The sequence below is a fragment of the Hyaena hyaena genome, unplaced genomic scaffold (genome assembly GCF_003009895.1).
Source record: "Hyaena hyaena isolate Hyena2069 unplaced genomic scaffold, ASM300989v1 scaffold_3, whole genome shotgun sequence".
Lineage (NCBI taxonomy): Eukaryota > Metazoa > Chordata > Mammalia > Carnivora > Hyaenidae > Hyaena > Hyaena hyaena.
In genome coordinates, this window is record NW_024080635.1 from 8,950,990 (window position 1) to 8,968,045 (window position 17,056).

Consider the following 17,056-nt stretch of genomic DNA (forward strand, 5'->3'; position numbering starts at 1 on the left):
GAGGTAGGGCACCCGGGGGGTGGGAGGGAAGCCACTTGGGAGGCCCGAGAGAGGGATGAAAGGGGGCGTAGCTGCAGAGAAGCCGGGAGGGAGATGCGGCGGAGCTTCCAGCGAGGCTGGGGCGGGGTAAGTGGGTTAGAGGCGGAGCTCTCGGGCTGGGAGGCCTGGGGGCGGGGCTGAGGAGCCCGGCAAGGGGCCGGGGGCGGGGCAGTAAGTCAGGAGCCGAGCTCTCAGAGGCTGCGCGGCCTGAGGGCGGGGCTAGGGAGCCAGGCAAGAGGCGGAGCTCTAGGGCTAATTGGCCTGGGGGCGGGGCTGGGGAGGCCGGCTAGGGGGCCGGGGGCGGGGCAGTGAGCCAGAGGCGGAGCTCTGGATCTAGGAGGCTTGGGGGAGGGGTTGGGGAGCCCGGTGAAGGGCCAGTTTAGGGGCCGGGGATCCCAGCTAGGGGTCAGGGCCGCGCAGTCCAGGTTAAGGTCGGGGGTGGAGAGGCTGGAAGGCCAGGGGCGGAGCCGAAAGGCGGGCGGGGTAGGGAAGCTCCGGGTTCCCGGGACGCGAGGGGAAGCGGCGGCGGGGGGTCGAAGGCAGTCAGGGGCGGGGCGGGGCGGCGCGGAGGGGGCGGGGCGTGCAGAGGCCCCGACGGCGCTCGCGGCTGGCTGTGAGGTCGGCCCAGCGCTGTGCAGCGAGCGCCCCCCGCGCCCCGCTCCCGCAGCCCCGGCGCCCCTGCCCTGCGCCCGCCATGCCCGAGCAGCTCAGCGTCGCGGAGTTCTTGGCCGTCACCACGGAGGACCTCAGCTCCCCAGCCGGGGCCGCCTCCTTTACCGCCAAGATGATCCGGTGCAGGGGCGCTGCACTAGCACGGGAGGAGGTGAGGGGGCCCGAGGCGGGAGGGGTCGGGGGTCCCGGCAGGGCCTCTCCTTGACCTTCACAGGCGTGACCGGAGCTTCGGTGACCCTTACCCCTCCCCGGAAACCTGACCCCCCTCTAGATCTGTGAGAATCGAGTGCATCTCAAACATCTGCGCCCTCCTCATTGAGTCCGCGGCAGGGCCCGAGGGACTGTTTTTTGGGGGAAGAGGCTTGAGGTCAACTCGATGAAGGACTTCACAGGTCAGGGTCATAACCCCAGTGGTCTTGTTACTCGGTCCCGTCTCGTGTTTGCTCAGCGCCTCACTGCATCTGTTTGGGTTTTGGTCTTTGGAGCCCCACAAATTTGTTCCCCCAGTCACCCCCCTTCTGGGAAACAGGCCTTCCCGCCTCAGTCCTGAATTCACTTCTCCCCGGCTGCAGGGAGGCCTCCTCCCCCTGGCTGCTGGTTCTGAGATTTGGCCGGCGCTTGTGGAATGAATGCGAATGAGAAGGCGCCAGGAGCGGGGTTCACCTTGGCCAGGCTGTTGGCAAGTTTGTAGTCTCCCCTCCCCTCGCCTCCCCTTTCCTCTTTGTCTTTCCCAGCAGCGCGTCCCAGGCCTTTTCTTTCGCCCTTGCAGGCTGCCCCACCCCATTCCCGGCTTTCTGGAGTTCGTTCCTCTTTGTGGACCTGCTTGTCGCACTTTCCTGGACCTCCTCTGCAGGGACTGTTCTAGGGCAGACACCCTGTGGCTTTGGGCCAAGGAAGAATCATGTGGTTTTGCAGTTCCTTTTCAGAGGATGCCCCTAACGGGACGGCATTTTGGACCTTAGCAGGGGCTCTCATCTCCCCTCCTTCACCCTAAGAGTATGGAGCACCTACTGTGTGGCAGATACAAAGCTCAATAGTTCACAATACCCTGGGCCAATGTCTTGAGGATTATCTCCTTCTCCTCCTCTCCCTGGCAGGCTGAACCCCCATCCCAGAACCTGCGTGCATCTCTTTGTAGGGGTGATAGAAGATTGTGGAAAGAGCATTGACTCTGCAGGAGGCAGACCTGTGTTCAAAATCTGGCCCTGCAGTTTGCCAGTTGTGTGAGCTTGGGTCTGTGACCTGATCTCTTTGAGCCTCAGTTTTGGCATCTATAAAATGGGATGAAAATGTTTACCTGACAGGGCTACGGTGTTACATGAGTCAGTGTGTGTAAAGCATGCATCTTGGTAAATGGAATGACTGGCAGGTTAATTGATGGACCGTTTTAGACCGTGACTGGGTCTCTCTTGTGCTCATTTCTCTCTCAGAGCCTTGCTTTCATAGTGCTTTGCACCTAGTAGGGTTACAGGCTTTAATTAAAGTAAGAAGCAGCCAGTGACCTTTTGGCTTCCTTCCTTGGGCAGAACCAGTAGCTCAGAGTCCACTGCCTATGAATGTGGATCCTATTTTTCTGGGAGCTTCACAGGGAAACTGTCATCTTGAGGGAAGAGACCTTCCTGAAGTTTGTCGTCATAGCCTCCCATTTCGTGACTTGGAAGAATTAAGTGCCATTGGCTTCCTTAGGGCTTTCACAGCTCACCCTCCTCTCTGGGTTCTTCATTAAAATGTTAAATCTGAGCAGGAGAAGGGACTGTGCTATGAACCTTTCTCCAGGGACAGAAATGCCCATTTATGCCTGTGCATCTGGCCTCGCCTGCCTCGGTGTGTGTCAGCACTTGTGTGTGCTGGGTGGGCGGTTGTCGGGGGTGGGGGGAAGCTCTTGGAGCGGGGCTACAGGCTGTAGTAGGCTCTGGTCAGGGCTCAGCTTTGCCCCAATTCAGGCTAGACAAAAATCTGGCCTCCTTTGCCTTCAGGACTTTGGTTTGATGCATGGAAACGTTTGTTTTTGGAGCAGAAAGGCTGAGGCACCCAAACACGGCTTTTCTCTGCAGCATTTCAGTGTCCAAAAAGTTCAGAATCTGACCTTTGGATTGGACTCTCCTGAGGTTTCCTGTTTGATTTTGCATTCTTGTTTGTAGTTACATGTAGTTTGACGCTGGCATCTGCCCAGCCCCCAGCCCTCACCCCCCTCCCCCTAGTCCCCATCCCCCCCACTCTGCCCCTACCCCCATTCTGGGCATGACTTACCCACCCCCAGGCTTGAAGCTCCACTTGGCTGAATTAAAATGCAACAGATTCTTAAAGCAAGTCTTCCAGTCCCCGCTGGTTTCCTGGGAGTAACTGGAGACGCTTTCCTGGGACTTGCAGTCCCTTTTTTGCAGTCCCACGAAGGACCCTGGGCAGGCCACTGAAAACTGGAATGTCAGCATTGAGCAACCGTTTAAGATAGAAATCACCTGGGAGCTCTCGTTGAAGTTGGGGAAACTGATGTCCAGAGGGTACAAGGGAGTCATCCAAGCTCCCATATCTGGGTAATAGACTGGCACTGCCACCCAAATTTTCTCACCCCTGCTCCAATTCTATTTCCTTCTAAAGTTCAACTGCCTGTTCTCCTTATGTAACTTCTCTGAACCTCAGTTATTCCATCCTTAAAATGGGTTAATAATCCCTCTTTGTTTACCTCTCTAGGTTGCTAAAGTTTTTTTTTTTTTTTTTTAATGTTCATTTCTGTTTGAGAGAGAGAGCTCCAGCAGGGGAGGGGCAGAGAGAGGGGGGAACAGAGGATCCAAAGTGGGCTCTGCGCTGACAGTAGTGAGCCTGATACAGGGCTTGAACTCATGAACCGTTAGATCATGACCTGAGCTAAAGTCAGTTGCTCAACCGACTGAGCCACCCAGGCGCCCCAAAAGTTTTTTGTTTTTAAATGTGAAACACTGTACAAATGTGAGGGAGTGTTAAGACAGATAATCATTCTGTCAACCACTTCTTTCCTGTTCGGGGCCCCTCTATAGCCGTCATCTTATTGGTAGTCACAATAACACAGGTGAAAATGGGCCCGAGAAGGTTAAGACAGTTGCCTCGTGTCACATGGTGAGTCTATCTGATGCTAAGTCTATTCTCTGTCCAGCTCCCTGTGCCATCTCTGGGGAGGCACCAAGGACCTAAAGATGCTAATTTGGTTTGCTGGCTGATTGGCTGACTGGGGAGATGTAACTTATTTTAGGGAGATAAATAGGAATCCCAGGAGTCTATCCTGGATGTCCAGAGAAAGTTACAGAAAAGTACCATGAGAGCCCAGTGGGGTGGGGGAGTGAGAGAACAGTGAGGACTGGTGTTGTCAGGGGAAGCTTCCCGGAGGAGGTGACTTCCAGATGGGTCTTGAAGGATGGAAGAACTCCATCATTCAGTGGGGAGCATAAGTGAGTGAATTTGGAGACTGGTGGAAAGAGAGCATATTCAGGAGCCTAATAAACCACTTTGACCAGTGCTGAGAATTCATGCTGTATTGTGCATGTCCAACTATTAGAGAACTTCTCTCTCCTACTAGATCTTGGATAAAGCAGTCTTCCACAAATAGATCCTCCAAGACTTACGTGCCATATGTTTAGTTGAAGGTTAAGGAAGTTTTAATTGCACAACGGATATAATAGTTTTTATGAAGTTAAAAATTTTAATTCCAGTCTAGTTAACGTATAGTATTATAAGGACATAATCATTTTAATTTAAAAACCTAACAGAAAAGGCAAATGACCTGACCATGCCTCACAACGCTTGTACTCTCCCTGGAGGTAATTGCTGTGGAAATGTGTGTGCCCCCTAATGCATGTCCTCAGAGAAAACACATTAACACGTTATCGTAAGAGGGTGGTGGTTAGGAGGAATGTTTACTTCAATTAGTATCATGTCTATTTATTTATTTATTTATTTATTTATTTATTTATTGAGAGAGCAAGAGAGAGAGAGACAGACAGACAGAGCGAGCGTGAGTCGGGGAGGGGGAGAGACAGAGGGAGACCCAGAATCCGAAGCAGGCTCCAAGGATCATGTCTTCTATTACATAGCCTTCAATTTTATTGGAGTCAGATTTGTCTTTTTCCTTTGTGACTCTTGCTTTTTCGGAATCTTGTTCTCAAAAGAACCTCACTGCTGATTCTTATGACTCTCGTGAATTTTACATTGGGCTCTGTCATGTGTCTTTATTTGTTTGACAAAAGATCATTAAAATTATGCAACCTTAGCGATTGTGTGTTTGCAGGAAACATAAGCCCTCTCAAGCTGTTTCTGTTGAAGGCAAATTAATTTTCAGGAGTCAGAGGTGCCTCATGGGACCGAAGAGGTGTAAGTAAAAGTGGACCCGCCAGGGCCTCACTGCAGGCCTGGAAGCCGTCAGGAACAAAGGCCGCAGCCCCATCATTCTGGCTTTCTTGCCTCTGCGCCTTTCTGCACATCTGAACACTGCTTTTGCTCGCTCGTCCTCACATAGGCCCCACAGGGTGTCACACAGTCTTCCGGGAAAGACAGGTGGCTTCAGCCCCCACGCCCACGTGACCTTACTGGTCTGGCGTCTGAAGGTAACCAAGCCAGTCTTGTGTTCCCCTTCCCGGTTCCTGGCAGAGAGTTCGATGGCCCAGCTCAGCTTCCGGATGGGTTCTAGAAGTGGGTTTCCACCCCTGGTTTCATCAGTAGAGGTCATGGGAAGATAAACTCAGGCAGGGTGCACGTGTCCACGGAGACCTGTACTGTGGGAGCGAAGGCCTCTCAGGGAAGAGGTGCAGAGCCTGGAAAGTCCCCACCCCCCACGTGTCCATGGCAGTGGTGCTTTGTTTGGCACAGACGAAGATTCAGGGAGAGGCACTGAGCTCATCTTGTTTTCTGCCTACTTGGTTATCCAGGGGCAGGTGAACCCCTGTTTGGAGAGCAAAGGCTTAGTGGACGTAGAAAGATGGAGGGCTACAGGGTGCAGCATGACTTAGAAGGCCGTGAATGCCAGTTCATCACTTGGGCTTTTTGTTGGACAGTGGGGACCGGTGGACCCGGTCATGTTGTCCAAGGAGTGGATGAGGCCAGCCCTTCTGAGGGACACAGCAGCCAGTGAAGTACCTGGGGACTGCTCCTTTGGAGGCCCTGTATTAGGCTCCAGGTAGACACATTGCTTCTGAAAAGAGATGCAGTCTCTTCAGTCCTTTCTCGGCTTTATGTGACTTACCCATTTGTATATCCAGCCCAGACCCTCAAGTTCAGGTGCTCACTTGGCTGTTTCACTTAGACATCTCAGTATGTCTAAAACCACACTCATGAGTTTTCCCACAGCCTGGCCCTTCCAAAGTCCCCTCCTCCGTGAGTGGTACCTCCCTCGATTCTGTTACACCAGCCAGAAACCTGGTAGCTCCACATACATCCCTCATCACCAAGGGTCACAAGTTCTATAAGCGTCTCTGGAGCCCACCCACCTCTCTGCATTCCCAGCCCAGCCCAAGCCACCGACCTCTCTGGCGCACCGCAGGGGCCTCCTCACTTGTCTCTCTGCTTTTATTCAAGCTCACTTCTCCTGATAGCACTGTGTCTCTTTCCTTTGCAGCACACCTCATAGGTATGTTTTGTATTTGTGTATATAATCATTTTATTAAAATCTGGTTTCTTGAGGCGCCTGGGTGGCTCAGGTGGTTAAGTATCTGACTCTGATCTCAGCTCAGGTCATGATCTCATGGTTTCATGAGTTCAGGCCCCACGTCAGGCTCTGATGACAGCGTGGAGCTTGCTTGGGATTCTCTCTCTCTCTATCTCTCTGCCTTTGCCCCATTCATGCTCTCTCTCTCTCTCTCTCTCTCTCTCAAAATAAATAAATAAACATTGAAATTTTTTAAAATAAAAAATAAAAATCTGGTTTCTCACTAGATTTTGACTTCCATGAGAATGGAGTCTCATCTCACCACTGTACGCCTAGTATTTACCGTAATGCTGTACGAGGTGCTCAGAAAATATCGGCCGATTAACAAATAAATAATAGAAGAAAACCAAAAAGGAGCATTAATAGAGAAGAGTGGTGTGAGGGTGCTCCAGATGGAGGGAAGAGCTTAAGCAAAGGCCCTGAGGCAGGAAAGAACCTGAAGTGTCTGCGTCACTGAAGGAGGCCAGGGGGCAGAAGCATAGCGAAGGGCAGACGGAAGAGCGGGACCAGAGGTTCGGGAAGGCAGGCAGGGGCTGGGTCATCCTCAAGCTTGTAGGCCCTGATAGCAAGTTTGGATTTTATCTCTTGCAGGCAAGCAACATGATCCAATTTCTGTTCTAGAAAGATCATATCAGCTGCCGCATAGAGACAAGATTGGAGGGAGCAGAAGACCCAAAACAGTTTCAGCTGTTTGGGGAAGAGATGATGGTGGATAGTGTGGATAGTGCTGTGATTGGTGGAGGAGAAAAGTGGACAGGTTCTAGAAGTATTTTATAAGCAGTAACATCAAGATTTGTTGATAGAGTGCGTGTGGGGGGTGGTCGAGAAAGGTTCCCAGATTCCTAATGGAGGAGTGCCATTTACCTTTTCCTAGGAAGGGGAGATCTGGGACAGAAGCTGTTTTGGGGGGTAAGTCAGGAATTCTGTTTTCATATCTTACAGGTCTTTGAGGCATCCAAGTGGAGATGTCAAGAAGGTGTTTAGGTATATGAGTTTGGAGATGAAAGGAGGAGGCTGGAGATACACACTGGAGATTGTCAGAGTTGAGAGAGTGAGTTTAAAACTTGCATCTATGTAAGAATCACCCGATATCGTTCCCAGAGAGTCCAGTTCAGTAGCTGTATCTTTCTTAGGCTTCTCATTGCGAGTAACAGAAACCAACCTGGGCTGATTCACACACAAAAAGGAGTTTATTGAAAGAGAATGGTCTGTAGTTCACAGGATTTCTGGGAAGCTGGAGAGCTGGGGTGAGGTGACAGGCAAGATCTCAGCCAAAATCACCCCACTGAGCCAGTTTGGCGAGGATGCTGTTGCCATGCGCCAGATGCCACAGCTTGTTGCTGCCACTGTCCTTGGAGACTGGGCTCCTTCGTTGCTGTGGCCACCAGCATAAGCATGGATCTCCCACTCTCTGCTCCTGATTGGGACCTTGCGGCCTGCTTGGCTGAGTCTAGCTCATATGCCTGTTATCTTAGCTGCAAGGGAGTCTGGGACAGCAAGAATTTTGCATTGTCAGCTTTTGTAGGCTGCAAGCTCTGCCAAGACTGGCAAAAACATCGCAGATGTCCTCGGCAGGTGTGCCACCACACAGGAGGGTGCCTGGGAATCTGCATTGTAACCAGCACCCCCCCAGGAGATACTCGTGTAGGCAGTCCATGGACCACATATGCGTACGTTATATTAGCCGGTGTTTAAAGCTGAGCAATGGATAAGATCACCCATGGAAAGGAATGAAGAGGGCCCGGGTCCAAGCCCCGGGGAGCTCCAGGGCCCAGAGACTGCAAGGGGAAGAGTAATTAACAAAGGCGGCTGAGAAGGAGCCACCAGTGGGGAAGTACGGAACTCAGTGCCCCAGAAACCACAAGGGGAATGTTTTGAGGAGGGAGCAAGGCTCGGCTCAGTCAGACGCTGCCTAGATGTCCAGAGGCAAAATAAGAAAATGGCAGACGCAACCCAAGGTTCCATGGCAACATGGGAGTCATTGATGAACAGGTTCCAAATGGGATTAGTGCTGTTTTCACCTCTATAGTAGCCTGGACTGATTCGAGGAGGGGGCAGAGGAGTTCTCCTGAGATGGGGAGCAGAGACATGGGATGATGGCTAGGTACCTGTGCCAAGAGGGTCTTCCAGGATGGGCTTAGAACCCAGCCTTTTCCCATATCTGCCTCCGCACAAGTTGCAGAAGGTCTTTCCCAGGGTGTCAGCCTCACACCCAGCCTTGCAGAGGCTTCTCCCCTCTCTAAATTTCAGTCTTCAGCGTTCACTTCCTTGCCTGCTGTTCAGCTGTTTTTGGCCACTGAGGTGGCACAAGTAGTTTGAGGACAGCAACTGGAACTTCAGGTCATGGCGGAAGGAAAATGCTTTCCCCGAAGGCAGTTTGCTAGTCTAGTCCTCAGACAGATATTGTGGCTAGAAGATCTTTTTTTTTTTTAATTTTTACATGCTTATTTGCTTTTGAGAGAGAAAGCATGTGTGTGCAAGCGGGGGAAGGGGAGAGAAGGAGACGGAGGATCCGAAACGGGCTCCACGCCGACAGCAGAGAGCCCGATGTGGGGCTCAAACACATGGAGCCACGAAATCATGATCTAAGCTGGAGTCAGAGGCTTAACCAACTGAGCCACCCAGGCGCCAGCCAGGAGATCCTTTTAATGGGTCTAGTGCCTGGGCCCAGAGCACCTGAGGCAGGGAGGCCCATGGAGGCACAGTGAATGCCCCAGACTCAGTGGGGGGAGGGGGGGTCGGGGGGGGGCTCCTTCCCTCTCTCCCTCTCTCCTGGGAACATTGTGCCTGTGCCTCACCTTCCTGTGGAGGGTGCAGGAAGCTGAGCTGGGAACAGCTGCTAAAGGTTCTCTAACTCAGTGGGCTTTTGACTTTAACTGAGCTTTTAAGAACTTTGGATGCTGAAGCCTCCACCAGACCTTTATGAAAATCTCCTCCCAGGGGTGGGGCCTGGGCAGGTGAGCAGTTCAGAAGTTCCTTGGGAAACCCATGGGCAGTGGGCAAAAACTATTGCGGTAAGCTGTGCCCGCCCGCTGTAAGGTACTGCGGTTCCCCGACACCTGCTGTGTGCGTGCGAGGGATGGCAGGTTCCCTGGGCGACGCGGGACAGGCCCCCATCTGGAAAGGAGAAGGGAAAGGAGAAGGGCTTTCACCCGTAAAAGGCTGCAGAGACATGGCTGAGGTCTATGGAGAGAGTGCAGTAACTGAGGTCAGACAAACCTGGGTTTGAATTCCTCTTGACTGTGTGACCTCAGGCAAATGACTTAACCTTTCTGAATCGCAGTTTTCCCCTCTGTAGATCATGCATGATAATAACTATGTTGGGTTGTTTGAGGGGATTACATGTGAAGCATCTAGCATATCCCAGGCACATGACAAATACTTAACGTTTGAAAATTCCCTTTTACTAAAAACACAATTACCCCTGCACATCGGATAGCTAAGGAGATCAGGAACCACACAGAGAAAACGGGATCATAGCAACAGGGATGAAGCCATTACTATGAGTCAGCATTAAAATTGTACAGTCCCGGTGCCAGGGTAAAAAGAGGAATCTTGTGTCCCCTGCAGGTGTCCGGGAGAGAAGAGCTGAGCCCCATTCTGGACAAAGCGGGTTCTCTCCTTAGCTCTGCTGTTTGCTGTCTCTCATCTGTTCATTTCATCATGAACTGTTTATTGAGAGCCTACCTGAGTCTCAGTCCTGACTGTACATTACAATCTCCTGGGTTGCTTTTAGGTAGATTTCTTAAAGCTGAGATAAAATTCACTGTTTGAACGATTTTAAAGCATGCAGGTCTGGCTGCCTGGGTGGCTCAGTTGGTTAAGCATCCAACTTCAGCTCAGGTCATGATCTTGCAGTTCGTGGTTCAAGCCCCACATTGGGCTCTGTGCTGAAGCTCAGAGCCTGGAGCCTGCTTCAGATTCTGTGGCTCCTTCCCTCTCTGCCTCTCCCCAACTCATGCTCTGTTTCTGTCTCGAAAATAAATAAACATAAACAAATTTTTTTTTAAATAAACAATTTTTAAAAAGGCATGCAGGTCAGTGTATAGTCACTGCCACTTATTCCAGAACATTTCTTCACCCCAGAAGAAATGCTATGCATTTGGTTAGTAGTCATTCCCCACTGCCACTGGCCTGGGCCCTGGCAACTCTGTCTCTTTGATTGTGCCTATTCTGGACATTTCACATCAGTGGAATCCTACAGCACGTGGCCTTCTGTGTCTGGCTTTTTTCAGCATAATGTTTGCAAGGTTCTTCCATGTCATCTGGGTTTAAAAGCAATAAAAATAGGAACAGAAACACACACCAGGCAGTGCTGTAAGCATTTCCCGTGTATAACTCACGTAACCCCCATAAGGAAGCGAAGACACAGAGAGATGAAAGAGCTCAGAAAACAGGATTGCCAAATAACATTCAGGATGCCCGTGCAATATCTGGGACATACTTAGACTATAAAGTTATTCACTGATTATCGGAAATTCAACTATAACTGCATGTCCTATATTTTTGCTAAGTCTGGCGACTCTACTAGCAGTAAGTGGCAAAGCCAGGATTTGGACTTGGCAGTCTTGACCTCTCACTCCTTGGGTCATGGCTGACTCTGATTTAATAGTTCTGAAATGAGGCTCTGGTACCCTTACTTTTTTTGTTTTAAGTTTATTTATCTTGAGTGGGGAGGAGGGGAGAGAATCCCAGGCAGGCTCTGTACTGTCAGCACAGAGCCTGACACAGGGCTCAACCCTACCAACTGTGAGATCAAGACCTGAGCTGAAATCAAAAGCTGGATTGAGCTGCCCAGGCGCCCCTGGTATCCTTATTTTTTATGTGCTGTAGGCGATTCCCCTGGCCAGCCTGGGGATTTGGGTCACAGGGCCCAGGAGCACAGAGATGTTCAGTAGGGCAGGATGCGCTGGGCTAGGTGCTGAAATGCCTGACTGCATTCCATCCAGTGAAATAGATCTTGTTTTTAAAATTTTTTTAAATGTTTTATTTATTTCTGAGACAGAGAGAGGCAGCATGAGCAGGGGAGGGTCAGAGAGAGAGGGAGGAGACACAGAATCTGAAACAGGCTCCAGGCTCTGAGCTAGCTGTCAGCACAGAGCCCGACACGGGGTTCGAACCCACGAACTGTAAGATCATGACCTGAGCCGAAATCGGACGCTTCACTGACTGGGCTACCCAGGTGCCCCAATACATGCTGTTCTTATCCCATTTGACAGATGGAGAAATAGAGGCTCTGAGAAACTAAGTCGCTTGCACCAGGTCACACAGCTAAGACCCTTGGAACCAGAATTTGGACCTCAGAACAGTGTGATGTAAAAGCTGGAGTCCTTAACCCCAGCTGCTTGTTCTGTGTTCCCATAGGGCCTTGCTAATAGTCATCCATTCACTCATTCATTCATTCCACAAACATTTACTTATTCATTCATTCCACAAACGTTTGTTGCTGCTCACGTGCCGGGTCCTGTACTGCGTGCAGTGGATGCAAAGGGAAATGAGCCAGTTCCTGCCCTTTTAGAGTTTTGAGCCCCATAGGGAAGTCAGACGCACGTGGTGCAGAAGGGCCATGAATGTCCTGACAAATGCCTGTAGTGGGCCCAGGGTGGCATAAAGAAAGGAGGGATGAGTTCTGGAAGGGTCGGTTGAGGTAGGGAGGTGGTGACCAGTAAGGAGTCAGGAAAGACTGAGTGTTTCCTCGGTGGGGGTGGGGTGGGGGGACTCTCCAGGCAGCCGGAACAGCCTGGCGTGTTGAGGACGGTGCAGAGCTGGGTAGGACTGGGGTTACGGGATTAGTGACGGATGTCCACTTGGGTGCAGGGAGGGATTCATCCAGGCCAGTAAGGGAACCCAGGGAATGGTAGGCAGGGGACCCTTTGCTCCTCTATCCGGGAGGGCAGGCCAGGCTGTCCGCAGTGCTGGGTGGAATTCAGGGCTTGGAGCCAGGAGCCAGACGGGAATCTAAGGCGGTCGGTCCGGCAGAGTTCTTGCTGTCTTAGCTCATCACTGCCGAGCAGTCTCCCGAGGAAAATCCCAGCCAGGAAACTTGGGGTTTTCAGAGGCCTCAGCTTATGTTGAGGGTGCGGCCCCCTTCCTGCAACCCCCCTCCCTCCCCGCTTCCCACCGCCCTGCAGGAGGGCAGCTAGTGAGGCCCAGCGGCTTCCCTGGCTGGGGAGACATCTGCAGGGGCCCAACCGAGGGGGTCCACGGCCAGTCGCGGCTCCAGTCGCGGCTCCAGTCGCGGCTCCGGCAGCGCAGGAAGGAAGACAGCAAAAGGCCGAGGGACCCTGAAATAATAAATGTCAGAGCTGGCAGGAGCCTTCCGCGTCCCGCCCAACCCCTCCCTTCCAGACTCCAGAGGAGAGTTGAGGAGTCAGCCCGGGAGGGTAGGAGACTGAACAAGGTCACGCCAGGGGCAGGGGTAGACCTGGGGCTGGCCCAGACTTTGCAGCGTGGCCAGTGCAGGGGCGCAGGCGGGCAGGGCCGGGGGCCCCTGCACATGGGTGATGCAGGGGGAAGCCTTGAAGAGCCCCACCCTTGCTCTCTGCCACCTCCTTCTGACTGCCCCTGCCTGGACTCTCGGGCCCTGGGGGGCGGCGGCCTCGCCTGTCCTGATGAAAACTACGAGGAGACGTCCTGCTGGAGGCCAAGGTTGGAGCCGCCTTGCAGGGTACAATTAACGGAACTCTGAGCCCCAGAGCACTGACCTGGAAGGGAGTTGAGCACTCAGTACATCCGCTGTAAGGTGTACAGAGGGGGAGACTGAGGCACAGGGGAAGAAACTTGCTCAGAGGGACACAGAGGGGCTAGTGGCAGAGGCAGGCCTAAGATGCAGTCCCTCTCCCTTCCCTCAGAATGCTTCTGTATTGCCTCTCAAGATGCCTGGCATCCACCATTAGGAAAAAATATGGCCTAATTGAATATTCACAGTCGTCCTTACAGAGAGAACAGGTTCTGCCAGCTGGGTTTCCCTCATGGTTTGCTGTAGTGTGGGATACTGGGAGAAGGTTCTGGAAGCTCAAGGCTCTACACTTCCTAGAGCTACCTACATGACCTTGAGCCAGTTGGCCAACCTACGCCAGCCTCTGTTTCCTCATCTGTAAGATGGGAAGGATAATAACTACCTCACAGTGTTGCTGGGAGGGATAAATGTAGAAATAAAGAGCTTGCCCCGAAGTGCTCACTCAGGAAGTAGGGGGTGGTTGAATTCATGTTAATAAGTAGCCTCATTCTGGGACCTTGGAATCCAGGTCCTTCCTGCTGTGGGATCTGCTTTGCGCTGGGCCAGCCCCCATTGTGCCTGGGGGGTGCATCTGTACCCCTTTCTTGCACATGGGCCCCGGTCTGCAGCCAAGTCCAAGAGCTGATCTTTCTCCCATGAGAATTTACCAAGTCACTTCCCTCTAGTCCAGAGCCTTGCAGCTGCTCCCCATCACTTGTGGGATAAAACCTAGCGCTTTGGTTATAAGTTTGGACTCTGGAGGCGCCTGGGTGGCTCAGTCAGTTGAGTGTCCGACTTCAGCTCAGGTCATGATCTCGCGGTCGGTGGGTTCAAGCCCTGCGTCAGGCTTTGTGCTCATAGCTCAGAGCCTGGAGCCTGCTTCCGATTCTGTGTCTCCCTCTCTCTCTCTGTCCATCCCCAGCTCATGCTGTGTCTATCCCTCTCTCAAAAATGAATAAACGTTAAAAAAAAGAAAAGGTTTGGACTCTGGAGTCTGACACCCTTGGTGTAAGTCGTTTAGATTCCTCTACTTACTAGTTGTGCGAGCCTGGGCAAAAGCCAAAACTTCTCTGGACCTCAGTTTCCTCCTCCGTAAAGCCTCCTGGATTTGTTGAGAAGATTACATGAAATGGTACAAAGCATGTCACATGTAGTAGATCATGCAACTCGTGATCTCGGGGTCGTGAGTTTGAACCCCATGTTGGGGTAGAGATTACTTAATAAATAAAGTTTAAAAAAAAACCCACAAAATATGTCACATGCTTACAACAAGCCTGGCATACAGTAGGGATAGGAGCATATACTCAGCTCTCACCGTGAGCTTGGTCTCCCAGTGGGTCATGCTGGGCTGTGCTCGGCCCTGAGACCTCACTGGTCACCGGACCCCTCCCCGCCCCCGCCCGGCCCTGGTAAGTGCTGCTCCAGGAAGCCCCTGGCTGGTCCCCAGATGTGGGAAGCGTTCCTACACAGGGCCTTTGCCAGGCACCTCCCCTCTCAGTCATCTTCCCCTGTCTCTCTGTGTCCCACCAATGTCTCCTGTTTTTTGAGGCACTGGTGAAGCGTCACTTCATCCCAGTGTAGGGTGGCTGCTCCTTTCCGTGTCCCCACGCGGGCTTCTTTCTGCTCTGGGTGCGCCAAGGGCCTCCTCAGCCATTAGTGATGGTGGCCCGTCTCCCTCAGCGGGCACCTTGAGGGCAGGGCCCGGGCTGACACCCTTCTTTCCCCAGCACCCACACAGGGCAGCCAGGCAGGTGCTCATGTGTGCGAATGTGCCAGGGACTCTTAGAGACCTTACCACTGCCTCTCCCTTGCCCCCCCCCCATCCCCCACCCCAGGCTGGAGAGGGCAGGTTTGTAGATTGGAGCTTCCGGAGCTGATACCACGAAGGGCAAGGGCGTGGGGCTGAGCTGGGACGGCCCGGAGGTGGGGAAGCTGCAAATGCTTCTCAGCCCCGCCCCTTCCCTTCCTTGCTGGCCACCCAGGAAGGGCCCAGTGGGGCTCCCCGCCTCTCTCTGGATCTGGTGCTTGGGCAGATGGACGAGGAAAAGCAAACTGTAGAGCCTGATGTGAGCAGCAGCTCACGGCTGCATGGGCTACACACTTCCCCAGTCTTTACGATTCTGTTCTCTGTGGGAAGGCAGTGGAGCCGCAGTGACTGTCATTCCCGTTTTGCAGGTGGAGACATTGGGGACTTGCTCAGGGTCTCGGAGCGAGTGAGAAATTGGGTGTGGAATAGAACCCAGGCCTCCTTCCTCCACATCCTGTGCTTTTCCCCGCTATGTGCCCTCTTGTAATCGGGCCACGGGGTGCGGCGCTGCTTCTAGCCAGCAGGTCAGCCTCTACCCCTCCCCGCCTGCCTCTCAAACACCCTTCTGCCTGATCCTTGCCCTCAATTGGCCGTGGGCCCCAGGCCCCTGGCCTCCCTCATGCCAACTTCTCCAAACCCACTCTTGCATCCAATCCCCCGTGTTGAAAGCTGTGCCCAGACAGCTGTCCATTGAAAGGGGTCAGTTCTGTACACGAGGGTGTCAAAGACTAGTCTCAGTAACTTAGGGCAGTGGTTCCCTACCTTTCTGATTATCAGAACCCCTTGTCTTTTTTGTTTTTAATGTTTATTTATTTATTTTGAAAGAGCGAGAACATGCATGTGCACACACAGGAAAGCGGGGGGGCGGGGGGGGAGAGAATCCCAAGCAGGCCTAGCACTGTCTGTGCAGAGCCTGATGTGAGGCTCGAACTCATGAACCCTGAGATCATGACCTGAGCTGGAATCAAGAGTCGGATGCTTCACCGACTGAGCCACTTGGGCATCTCGAACCCCTTGCCCTCTCGTATTAACTCTATACTGTAGAAATCTTCAACATACCCAAAAGTAGACTCGCCCAGCTTTAACACCTATTCTTATTTTGTCAATCTTATTTTTTCATCTACTGGCTCTCACTCTTTTCTGATAATGGAGAATTTAGAATGGTCACAGAGACAGAACACAGTGGTGAACAGCCTCTATTTACCTGTAACTCAGTCCTGCCCTGAGCTCACCCCCCACCTGCTTCCCAGACTCTCATTTCTGAAGCAAATGCCAAGAATTTGCTTAAATTTCAGAAAAATGTTGAGCAAGCAAAGCAAGGTCCTTGCATTGCTTTTGGTCAGTGCGTGTTTTGAGCCTATTATGATTTCTCATCCATTGGTTTTGGTTTTTAGGACCCCCTCGGCTTGTTCTGTAGTGCCGCACGCCCTGTGCTCGCTGCTGTGCTCCCCAGGTGTGGGGTCGTGAATGGAATGCCTCTGTCTGCGTTTCCTATCCATTGGTAGTTGGATGTGGAAATAAGAAGACCTCGGGGCTTTTCTAGGTTTTTTTTTTGTTTTTTTTTTTCCATTTTATATGTCATTTCATAAATAATTTAAGTGTAATTTGGCTTGTGCATTAAAACATAGTACTTTCCTTTTCACATTTAATATGTAGTACGTATAATTTAATCTTCTTTGTGGACATCAAAGCTAGAGGAGCCAAGATTCTGCCCCCTCACAGGGGGACCCTTTTTTTATTTTTATTCTTTTAAAGTGTTTTATTTATTTATTTAATTTTATTTCTGAGAGAGAGAGAGAGAGACAGCATGAGCACAGAGTCCGACGAGGGGCTCAAACCCACGAACCGTGAGATCATGACCTGAGCTGAAGTTGGGCGCTTAACCGACTAAGCCACCCAGGCGCCTCATGGGGGGCCCCTTTTTAAAAACATTTTTTTAAATTAAGTTTATTTATTTTGAGAGAGAGGAAGAGGAGTAGGGGCAGAGAGAGGGAGAGAGAGCACCCCAAGCAGGCTCCACACTGTCAGCACAGAGCCTGAAGTGGGGCTCAGTCTCACCAGCCGTGAGATCATGACCTTAAGAGTCAGACGCTTACCTGACTTAGCCACCCAGGCGCCCCGGGACCCCTTTTTAAAGTCAAAGTTTCCT

General features: G+C 52.0%; 1 protein-coding gene across 1 annotated transcript in view; it reads left to right on the top strand.

Moving 5' to 3' along the window:
* Positions 1 to 691: 691 nt before the first annotated feature.
* ASAP3 (ArfGAP with SH3 domain, ankyrin repeat and PH domain 3) overlaps positions 692 to 17,056 on the top strand; it is a 49,763-nt gene continuing 33,398 nt past the window's right edge. Inside the window, 1 exon segment of the mRNA XM_039233093.1 lies at positions 692 to 862. Within this exon segment, the coding sequence (XP_039089024.1) occupies positions 734 to 862 (129 nt within the window). The 5' untranslated portion in view covers positions 692 to 733.